Source organism: Corvus brachyrhynchos, unplaced genomic scaffold (genome assembly GCF_000691975.1).
Source record: "Corvus brachyrhynchos isolate BGI_N302 unplaced genomic scaffold, ASM69197v1 scaffold302, whole genome shotgun sequence".
NCBI classification, from domain to species: domain Eukaryota; kingdom Metazoa; phylum Chordata; class Aves; order Passeriformes; family Corvidae; genus Corvus; species Corvus brachyrhynchos.
The window spans coordinates 2815637-2827837 of record NW_008237244.1 but is presented as its reverse complement, the minus strand read 5'-3'; the positions used below and the strand labels follow the sequence as shown (position 1 = coordinate 2827837).

The 12201-nt window shown below is 35.3% G+C and overlaps 1 protein-coding gene across 8 annotated transcripts in view; it reads left to right on the top strand.

Moving 5' to 3' along the window:
* Positions 1-12201, top strand: part of VPS13B (vacuolar protein sorting 13 homolog B) — a 437850-nt gene that overhangs the window by 194146 nt on the left and 231503 nt on the right. For all 8 annotated transcript variants that reach the window (XM_017730363.1, XM_017730354.1, XM_017730356.1 and 5 more), the window contains one exon: positions 3885-3994. In XM_017730363.1, the coding sequence (XP_017585852.1) occupies positions 3885-3994 (110 nt within the window). The remainder of the gene's footprint in view (positions 1-3884; positions 3995-12201) is intronic.

The following is a 12201-nucleotide window of genomic DNA, read 5'->3' as shown; positions in this document are numbered from 1 at the left end:
ATGTACATCATCTCAAACTTGAGTTTCCTGTACAGGTTTTTCAGTTCATTTTATAGGGGGATTTCTGAAATGCCTTGCTGAAAGTTTTTACTGGAAATAACATGAAGGTGTGTTTGGATACTGCTTACCCACAGAGCAGAATTTGGAAAAAAATCTGCCAGGGTGGTCCTTTACTGTTGCAAAAATTCATTTTCAGGTGCATAAATCACAAGAATATTTATTGTCTGTTCTTCCTAGTAATTTTTTTCCTCCAAATTGTTAGGAGTGACTCAGTAATGCAGTTTACTCCTTCACAAGGTTTGTGCATCTCCAAAAAGCATTTTTTGCCAAGGGTTGCCGCCTCCCTTCTCCTTCCCAAAGTGCTCATTCACTTCCACATTCCTCTTTCACTGTCCTGCTTCCTTCATCCTTTTCTTGTGTCTCTTTGATATTTGAGGCCCTTTCCTGTTCTTTAGTGATGACTGAGCATTCCTCATCTCCACAACTCTACTGCTGAACTCTTCTGTATTTCATCTATCCTGTCTTTACCTCTAGCCTCTGTTCTTTCCAGCTGTGTCCTCAGGGTGGGTGCCCTCTTCCACCTCACCAGAAGTGTACCACATTCCCTTTTTTCACCACTTGTCTTTTTCCCCCGAGTTTCTACGGAGAGAGCCCCAGGCTAGTGACCCCTCTCCTCCCTGCTTTTCCAGCAGCTTATGCTCAGCACTCCAAGTGGGAGGAGGTGGCAGCAGAGCCAACCCAAGCAGGAGGCCCCAGTTATCTTCTGCAGGCTCCCATCCCTCGGGAAGGAAAGTGCTGTTGTTGCAGCTGTCATCATCCAAGGAGTCTCGTCAGGAAGCTCATCCACAGGATGAGAGTGCCAAGCATTGCTGTGCTCTGCTGCCTTCTGTTCGTCGTCCTCCTCTGCCTGCCTGCAGCCTCCCCATCTTTTGTTCCTTCAGGAGAGAGTGGGAATTAGTGAAGGAAGGAAATTATTTGCCCAAGCTGAGCCTGGCAAATGACACCATGACTCAGGAAATTCTCAAACATTAAAGATTACACGGTGTTGGGTCCATACTTGTTTTTCAAATCTGTTACTAGATAGATGTAATAGATAACTCTGGCCAGAACTGAGAACTGGAAAGGAAACCCTAGTATGCTATGGGACTAAGGTCTGTTTTTTTCTGAAATGTAAATTTAATTAAAAGGAGAAAAGGGGAGGGGAAGAAAAGAAAGTTCTCCACAATCTTAATGAAATCCAGGGAACTCAAGCATTGCATTTTGACGGAAACAGAATAGCAATTAATTTTTTTTTTAGGCATATGAGGAGTCTGCTGCCAGCTTCAAGCTTGATCCTCAAATCAGTGAGAGCTTCTTTAAAAACTGGGGAGGATTCTTATTTCTTGGCATGAAAACAGGAGGCAAATCTGAGAAACTTTTTTTACTAGGTATTGATTTTGAAGAAAGCTGTTACACAGAAAACAACTTTACATAGGTGATTAAACTGCCCTTAAATACGGTGGCTGAGTAGCAAACACAGCAGTAAATTTCAGTAATTTAGTGTGACAGAAGTGGCTTAGGAAGCTGAAGTTACCTGACAGTCAAATTGAAAGACAAATTTTGTAGCTGCTTATCTGAGTACTTCTACTGGGTTTTTTTGTTTGCTTGTTTTTATTTTTTTTTATATCCCAGATACAAGCTATCAAAAGGCAACTGGAAAAATGTTTACTCTTTGTGCGGCCTTACTGAAGAATTTTATGGGATTGTGCTAGTGTTGACTTAATTGAAGGGAAAAGAGAGTTTCAGTTCAAAGCTTGACTTAATTGTATTGAACTTCCTAGTTGTAGCTATTTTTTTTCAGTAATCAAGAAACTATGTTAAGTTATTAGAAAGTTGTGCTACAGTAACACTGTATTTTTCTTTTCAGATGTCTGCTAGAAATGCAGGATTTTCTGTTGACTTTGCCTGTAGGCTGACTTTATGCTGCACTCATTGGGAGGTCTGTCTCCCACTTGTCATATCACATATATATTAAACCTTTCATTAAGTACTGCTGACAACAGGCGGTGTCTCTTCAAGATGCAGGACTCTTTTACTTTGGCATATAAGTATCTTATAAAAGATAATGATTGTAGCATATATTTTATCAATCCTCTGTTGCCTTCTGCTTCCTTTTTCTGGTTTCCTGCACATCCTGCCACAATGGATCTGCTCTTACTTGTGTGTTACCCCTTCATGCTTGACATTGGCTTTTCCTTTAACTGCAGATTTATTTCTAAGGTTTATTACTGACATTTAAAACCTTCAGCTCACATGGACTAGTCTGTGTATAGGAGTTCCTCACAGTGTGTGTTCCAGCTCCAAGCCTGTGCTAGGCAGATGATTTATCTTTGTGTACTTCTTGATGGCCATTTTCCCATTGTGCTTATCAGGCTTTGCTTGTGTCACCCCAGGTTGGTGGGTCCTCTGCCACTTGGAATTCAGCTGGTTTTAAATTTTTTTTATATACAATAAACTCATAACTTACATTTTTAAAATTAATTTCCCATTTATAATTTTTCTGATGTGTCTTTTGAGGCACATGTTTTTACTGTTTTTTGGAAAGTACATTGAATTGTGTGTCAAGCTTTCTGAATGTATTTGAATTTATTATTAAATTCAGATTGCTGCATAATTACATTATATACCATAGAGTAAATGTAGTATATATTGCTTTAGGAACTATGATTCTTGGTATTATAGAACTACTGTAATTCTGTGGAATTTGGTGTTGGGATCTTCCAGTAACCAGGATTTAGTTTTAAATTTATTTTGTTATTTATTTAATTATTTCATTTATTAATTTGTAGTAAAATTGCAAAGCTTATGTGAAAAGATAACTGCCTACTACTACTTGCCTCACTTCTTCAATAGAAGAATTCTTCTGAATTGTACAGCTCTGTGATTATGTTCTGCAGCAATAGATACATTATCATTATTATACACTATTAGAAAAAAAGCCTCACCAATGTATCATCAGATTTTTAATGCAGGTTTAATGGAGATAGTGCTTCATAAATTAGGTTTTAGTGTGCATGGTTTGATGTATATGCTAATGTTTTTGGGTACTGAGATAGTTTTTCTCCTTTTTTGAGCCTTAACATTTTCCATGTAAGTTTTTCTTCACAAATGTAAGGAAACTAGAAGTTTACTTTTAAGAAATAAAGTAGCCCTGTCTTGTCCTAGGTCTTAGAAGGTGAGATTTAAAGAAAATAAGATGTATATAATAAAGCTTAGGAAAATCCTAAGAGCTCACAGTACAGAAGCTGCCAGTGTTGTCAGAGTTAAAAAATTTGCCTTATTCTGCCTAACTCATCCTCTAAAAAATATTCACGACCATTATTACATGAAAAATGTTTGTCCTGAGCTTTGGACAGAGCACTAGTGTAAAGTAGGCTTGCCTTTATTAAAAGAACTCACTGTCCTAGACCATGGGGTTTTTTTAATTGAGGTTGTGGGGAGTCATGCATTATATTCTTCCCTTTCTGTCAAGGGTCTTTTTGACTCATTTTTTGCAGAGTTTTAATGTTGGCTGAGAATTTGAGGGTTCTGTGTATTCAGTTACACAAGCAATTTTGTGGAAACAAGCATTTTTCTTGACAAAAATTATTAAGCAAAATCAAAATGCAAGTTGCTGCAATTCTTTGATGTGTACATTTCCCTAACACTGGTAGTGCTGGTAAGTTTCTCACTTTGAGTAAGTTATTGACATTTATGCTTTAAGTATTATTGTTTATTATATATGTAAATCCAAGCTAAAAAAAAGTCTGCATTAAAGATGATTTGTGTGCAAGAAAACTGAATATATATAAGGAGATTCTTGAGAAGGTAGTTTACAGTTTTTTTCTCTTTTCTATGGTGTGCAGGTGCTGTTCTCTTGTCCAGTGTACAAGGGTTAGCAATTAATGTTGATCCAGTCCTGTATACTTGGCTCATCTACCAGCCTCAGAAACGAGTTAGTAGACACATTCAGCAGGTATGTATTTTTGAAGGAAAAGAGATGGGGAGAGGGGAAGCTTTCACTTCTATATATCCTGGTAGTGCATTTTTCCAAGTATTTGTTGTTTGTTACCTCTTCTGTGTAGTTTTTTGCACGCACTGTTGATCTTATTTTGAATTATTTAAAATGTTAAGTTGGCATATTAAAAGTTTAATTTCACAATTTTTTCATTTTTAATTAAAAGAGCAAAGAAAGTGGGTTTGTGTTCACCATTTAGGATCATTATTTTGCAACTAATTTTAACTACTGAGACATCATAAGCCTGTGTCTGAATAGTACATCATATTTTAAATATTGGGATGGTCTATCAAATAATTGCATAACTGGTTATAAAGTCAGCATTCTTATTAAACCCCATTTTAATAGGAGATGAACCATACAGTTCATAACTTGACAGAAGTGAACACTGTAGCAGATTCTGTATCATGTCAAAATACATATTTGCATATGAAGTGCTTGAAAAAGAAGAAGCTAAGGCTGTGGGTCTGTGTGGTGCAATGGTTTCTTTGACATATTCTTAACCCTAATTTTCATGCCACATACTCCTGACCTGAAAAGAACAATGGTTTTGCCTTAAACTAGACTTACTTATAACTGTTATTTGGCAGAATTTCCTGGAACTTAAATTTGCTATAACTGATCAGACTGGTGGTTTATGTCATGTGATGTTCTGTCTCACAAGTGGTCATTTATTAAGTGATAAATGTAAAAATCTTTCGATATTTGTCTCATAACTATAGAATACTGTGCATGTCAGAGAAGTTTTCATTCTGGGCCCCTGAAAAGGGAGGATGAACATGACTTGTAAACATTTGTTTCTTTTGTGTAAATGACCTTGCTGGGTAGTAGTTGTCAAACATTAATTTGAGTCCCATTAAGCTCATTCTGCACCAGCATCTGAAAAACTTCACTGTGATAGTGAAGTTTTATTATTGTTTTAATAAATTTACTCTGCTTTAAATGTATTGAGTTATTCTTCATTCCTGCATCATAACTGGAGCAGCACAACATTTCCTGGTATATCTCTTCTGCAAAACAAACCATTTTTCTACTTCTTACTGTTACGTAGCCTTCCAAAATGTAATCGATCCTGCTTATCCTGCTTATTTCAAATGTTTGTATAAAAGTGTCTTTAACATCACTGTATTTAATCAGCTGTTAGTTGATGCTTTCTCTTTTGATACTGGGTGACTAGATGGGTTAAGTGACTGCATTAGGAAACTTGTTTGTCCCAGGTTTTCATCATCAGTGGAAACATTTTTAGCCAGATTTTGTTTAAGTATTTATTTTGTAACTTGTGTCATTACCTTATACAGTCTTCTAAATTTTTTCATGATTAAAATTACTGTATCACAATTCTAATGTTATTAGCATTTAGAATGTCTTAGAAATTTGAAATTATTTTAAATATGAGTTTATAAACCCAACTGTCAATGTCATACTATTTTCATCATTAACATAACTGTGGTAATGGACGGCATGTAATAATATGAATTAAAGTGTCTGTAGCAGTCATGAAGAGACTTTATTTGAAAAGAAAACTATACCTGTATTAAATTAGCCTTAACCACAGATTTTTTTCTTTATGTAATGCTATAATTATCCTAGAATAAGGACTCTAGTCAAAGTTAGGCCTTGTGCATTATTTTTTGGAAAAACTCAGCTTGTTACCACAGTCTAATTAATATAACCAAACAAAAATGCTCTATAAAGCCTTCCTAATTTTTGAACATTTAACAGAATAGCCAAAAGATATGATGCTTTCAAGCAAAAGTTATGGTCAAAATGTTATTGATTGGTAAAGTTCTTTTCTTCCTCTATTTTAACTGTCAGTCTTATACAATTGCAACAGAAAAAAAAGAAAATACTTTCTTTAGAAGTTCTTTGTATGATTCAGAGATCTTAAGATATTTTAAGTTTTAATGTCTACTTAATACAATGGTTTTGCTCTGTCATTTTGAGTAAGACAAAGTTGTGACTTCTACCTGAGAACACAGAGTTAGAAAACCTTTCAGTATATTTGGCTCTTGTGTATACATTTAACTCATAATGTTAGTACTTGATACAATAAGTTAAATGAAAATATTAATTTATTTCAGGGTACAACTATAGTCATGTAAACTTCTGATTGCATAAAAGACAGGGCTGGGATTGTCTGGCTCCCCACAGGAAGGGGACACCTTTACATATGAACTTCTTCATATTTGCCTTTTAACTATTGTTCTGGGATTTTAGGTTTAGGTTTATAATGCCAATTTGGTGGTACATGTATTTTTTATCTACTGAAATCCTCACCGTGTCTGTTATAACTGGTTTTATCTGAAAGCATGAAAAGTTAGAAATACGGAACATAACAAGCTGCAGTTTTACAAAACTCATAACATTTCAATGTCTTTTTCATAAAGCCATGCTATGTCTTCTTTAAGATTAATATGATGAAGCCACTGAGAAATGTAATTCTCTTTGGCCTCACTGAGATTTTATTCAGTTGGAACAGAACAATGACTGACTGCTGTGCTGGGATGTGGGGGTACATGCAGCCCAGTGAGGATCACCTTTCTTCATTTATTACCGTTGTCCTACTGCTAGCCAAAGCTCTGTTGGCATCTTGCTGCCTAGCAGCTAATAACTGCAGAACTGGTGCAATAACTGAGGCCAGTATATTCATGTTCATTTTTAAGAATACTTTAGTCTGTACGGATGGTTTTTGTAAAATGAGCTGTAAGTGTAGCGACACTCAGTGTGGGAGCAGTTTGTGCACCAGTTGCTTATCTGCTTAAACCCCTTGCGTTTTTTTAGTCTGAGTGCCCTGTTGAAAAGGTAAATTCTTTATAAATGCCCTATGAAAGGTTAATTTGAACAGAATTTGACAAAGATACCACTACAGAGTGACTTCTTGTACTCACGCTGTTTATAGCTTGTTAACAATGCCTCCCAAATAAAAAGCAAAATAAAGCCAATTTTAAAGGCCTTGTTTCCAGTAATTTAATATTTTATTTTGACATTTTTGGAAGATTTTCTTCAGTTGAGTCTTGTGGAAGCAAGGCCTTGTTTCTAGTAATTTTTAGCTATTCTTTAATATTTTATTATGACTATTTTTTAAGAATTTTTCAACTGTGGCTTTAATTTTGTAAACCAATGCTGTTTTTCATATATGTGCTCTCTTGTAAAAGCCCATACTTAGCTTTACAAGATAAAACTTGGAAGTTTCTTTTCCTTGAAAAGGAGCCTTAGCTATACTTTGATATGGGACAGTCAGTATGTGTGATACTTTTTGCAATAAATTTATCAATGATTGCGTGCCATCTTTCTCAAATGCACATTACTGTAAAGCCTTTGTAACTTGTCAATACTTTTCTTACAGTATTGATTTCTGTGAGGTAAGATGCGTAATTTTAGGGAAAGACTGAATTACCAGAAATATGCTCACATAGATGTGTAATATAAATCTGTATTGCTCATATTTTTGTCAGGTTTTTTTGGCTGTTCCATACATGTGCATGTGTTACTACATAGTTTAAGGAGCATTTCAGTAACAGAATAGATCTAAACCCAAGAGGTCAGGTTGAACTATTAGTCATATATACTAAGTCACTCATTCCAGATTCATCATGCTTTAAAAACACTGGAATGTAATACACCTACCTGATTTCAGAATCCAGATTTCTCCCTCTTCTCATGAACATCTGCACTTTGGAAGACTGTATCCCGATTCAAACCCAAGAATTTTTTGTCAGCTGTGTAGGTAGATTAAAAAGTCAGTCATTAACAATTCAATTTAATATTTTTTTTCTTCAACTCTGCTTTTTCTCTGCTCATTTTCTTTTTTCTCTACCATTATCTTAGGAATTTTACTATGTTATAAAATCCTTTCACAGCTTTATGGAAAGTTCATTGTGAACTGAAGGTAATATCAGTCTTGATGTGTGTACTTCAGGTGGTACTTCATCCACAAGTCTGCACCAGAGATCTCCCTGGAATTTTTGACTAAGATGAAGTAATTTTATCATCTTGACTTGATCAGTAGACTCTTGTAGAACAAGTCGAGCCTTTAAATTGTTCAGTCTAAGAATGACTTTTGGAATATTGCACATCCTTGATGCTTTAAGAGCCAAATGCTTCTGATAATGAATGGCAATGAATGAATGACACAATGTAAGAGGAAGTTTCATTACCCAAACTTAGTATTTTTCCATGTTGCAGCAAAGTCGGCTGTTGAGGGCAGAGCTGTGCTGCCTCGTTTTTCTCTTTTACCTTGATAAATAGCTGGAAAGGCTTTGATAAAACAAGCGTGTTTCTACAGTAAACATAATTATCCTCTTGGTGTGCAGAGACTTCTCAAATTGTAATAGATTTTGATTTCTGGTATTGCTTGCAGGTCAGAAGCACCGTGTTTATCCCTATCAGGTTCCATCACCTCTTACCCCATGGAAAGCATTTAAGTTTCTGAAGGATACAGAAATGAAGTTGCTGCTTGCTTAAAGAACTAAAGCTACATGAAACTCAAACCTTGTATCTTCTGCTTTCAGAGGCCCCTTGAAACTGGTGATGGAATGCTTTCATCAGTTGGTGAAAATGAGGGGTTTCTTGGCTGACATCAGTCCATCGCATAGGTTTGGAAACATTACAGCTAATCAGTGATCAGTCTTTTATCTCAGCAGAACACTTTCCCAATACCTGAAATGCATACCTGGAGCAGTCATAGAATTTCATCTGAATTAGCAAGTTCACCTGCCAGGAAAGAAGGTGGTTTTGTGAACCCCAGGGGTTAAGCAAGCCTAGTCTTTTTATTTAGCAATTAACTTTAATTAATGCAATTTTATTCATTCATTCATTTTAATTGGGAACTAGGCCTAATGCCTTGCTTTGTTTGAACTCTCTGAAAAAATTTAGGTGTATTAGTAATCTTAGAAATCAAAACACTTAGATGTAACTTGGTAGTCAAGCAGTGATTGCAATTTCATGTCATTAGAACTTGCTGCAAGGTACACAGGGTGGATCCTCCTGGCAGTCACAGCTCATTCTGGTACAGTTTGGACAGTCCTGTAAGCAAGGGTAAATATTCTTCTCTGAGCTAGATAGTGATTGCATGAAAGTGATCTTAGATGTTCAATAAACACCATATCTTGAGCAGAACTGCTCTCTCTCCCCACTCCAAAGACTTTGTTTATTTTTCTTCCTTGCTGGTTGCAAGCTCCTGCACATGTAAACATTGGGCTGTGTACATGCAGCATCCACCATATGGGATAACTGGGTTTAGTACCATCTCAAAGACAGCAGCCTATGTGTGGGCTGAGGCTTTTGAATTTGACATTTCACAAGCCAGTGATAATATTTAGGTTCCTATCTTGGAATATTCTTTTGCCTTTGGTTTGATATTAGGGAGGTGACTGTATAGGCATCCCTCAAATGAAAGTTACTTGTCTGCTCAGTTGTTCAAGTTTTCTGTAAAACTTATATCTCATGTTCCTAGATCTGCCTGCAGTCTCTTCAGCCTCACACTTGTGGGAAATTATAATTCAGAAATAAAATATTTAATTACAAAAAGTCCCAAGAAAAATAAAATACTAATTCACCTAAGGCAAATTAGTCCTCTTTATAGTATATTTTAGCTTTAGTTAGCTGGCATGTCTCCACATAAATCAGGAAATGCTTTGGCCCATTGTATTTTTGGCAAGTTTTTTTTTAGCTATTATTTTTCCAAGCCTTTCTCTGGTTTTAGATCTTTATCATTTCCAAAGTTGACCACATAGTATGAAGTAAAGAAAAAAAAAGTATCTGTTGATCTATTTGCATGCTTAAGTGTGTGTGTGTTTTGTGTACACATACTTAATATGGTGTGTAATGTCAGATTATTTGTGCCTATAAAAATTAAATTAAGAAAAGGATTGCTTGTCTGTAGTTTTTCAGCCACTGCTTAAAAACCTAATTGTAATAATTACATTTGAAAAGTAGTAAGCTTTCTTATTTTGAATTCCATGCATTTTTATTATTTTAGTATTCTGTATATAATTGCATTGCATTCTTGCATTAATAGAACCGTCAGTATTCTAGAACAGGATCTGATTTTGACTTTGTGTCAACAAAACAGCCTCATATAAATGCTGCTGTAGTTTCAGAACTTTGTTACATGCTTTTTATCTTCTATAACACTACCAATTAGTAACCATAAAGCTTAATCCCAAGTAGGTGTATTTAAGCTTTACTACATACTTTATAGCTGGCTTTTTGGATTCCAAAATTTTGGATTTTTGATGAAATGCTTATGATAACACTAGCCTGCAATGTCTCCTTTCCCATCAGATTCATCTTCTCCTACAGCTGTGGGGCTCTTGTCATCTGCTATTTCCCAAGCCACAATTTCCTAATCAGTTTGTGGCTAAACCCCAAATCTTGATGATCCTTTTCCATATAGTTCAACACTGATCTTTCATCTTCTGGATTCTTTTAACCAGAAATCTTTTGCCAAAAACCTGACAAGATTGTACTGGGCGTCATCAGCAGCAACATCAGGCTTGATTTCAGTGAGCAAAGATAAAACAGCTGTTTTATTGTCCAGATCAGCACTCAATATTCAGTCATAATTTTTTCCAGCTTTATCTGGCTGTGATAGCCTTGATGTTTTTCACTCTTTGACTAGTGGTGTAACTTATTATATTTTGCTGATCCATTTCTTCAGTGGTTCAGAAATAGGTACAGCTTCTTCAGGCGGTATTTCCATCCTGTTGTCTTTTGTACTGTCCTGTAGTGTCTGCATTCATTCTTCCATAATTCTTGCTTCACTTTGGCAAGTCAGTGTTCTTGCAATGTTACATCCGGAATTGCCAAATCACAGCTCAACAGTTGCTGTCATGGGAAAGCTGCAGATGGCTATGCCTTATGAAAGGTTGTATCAGATAAATTGCAAGATTTTGAAAATAAGTGGTGTAAAATGTCTGATGAAAGTTTACAAAACTTCAAATCCTTTCCCTGTATGCAAGCGGGAAGTATTTCTGTGGTGTAAAGGTTGTCTTTTCAAAGCTGATGGGGATTTTTGTTGGTGTTATAACTAGAGGGTATGCCAAGGTGGCATGTTACTGTATTCCAGAAAAGCTTTTTAGTGCTTTTGGAGACAAAGCTAATGACTGTACATATAGAGGGAGGAGGAGAGATGAGAGTTCTGTTTGTCATTGACATTAGTATTTTTCTATTAACTTTGCATACCACTGTATATATAAATTGATTGTTTTCACTGGAGTAGGATTAAATAGTTGATTGTCTTATTTTAATTTACTTTTATAGTGGAAAATGGTGAAGGCGTTTGGAAGTCATTCCCCTTCAATTAAGTGATTTTTCTGTTTGTTTTGGGGTTTTGTATGTGTGCACATATTGCACACTGCTTGATTCAATGATCTGTTTTCTATTGGAGAAAATTTACAAGCACATTGCCTGCCTCACACGAATTTGTTTCCCACAGAGATTCCTAATGCAATGTGTGAGGTTTCTCATTATGCAGTTATATGGATTACATTTTCACTCCAATATGAACAAAATTAAATTACACAAAAATTAAGATGCGTGTAATCCTAATGTCTGATCTTTAGAAAAAAACTTTGTCATCTTTAAATGATAACCCTCTGCAAAATCAGCGGTAGAAGTATTGGGCTTTTGTCAACTGGGATGCATCTGCAATTTACATAGCAGCTGATGTTACAGCAAAATGTTAAGTGCCAACTGTATAGCAACATGGAAGATCGAATTGTTTTTAATAATTTTGTCTTTTCTAGCTTGCATTAATGAAAGAGTAACAACAAAGCCAATAGACTCTTTTCATTTAAAATAAGGATGCAGTCCTTCAAACTTGGTTTTAATGTCTTTAGTTTTGTATAGCAGTTTCCCATTTTGAGCAGTTTCTCATTTATTGATATGCTTGAAAGACAAAACAATTCAAAATCAGTAGCAGTCAGTTAAATCTTATATTTAAAATTTTTAGAAGAAGCACAATAATGTGGAAATATCCATACATCCTATATTTTGAAGTTTATTGAAGGTTAATAAATTCCTTTGGGTCTTCATAACTGGCTAAAATTTTCCAGTTTCCATTAAACATTTAGATAATTATTTTACTTCAGTCATCAGCCAGGTTTATTCATATGATTTTTTGTTGGCTAACAACCATGGTACTCTAAGTTAGTTTTATTTCA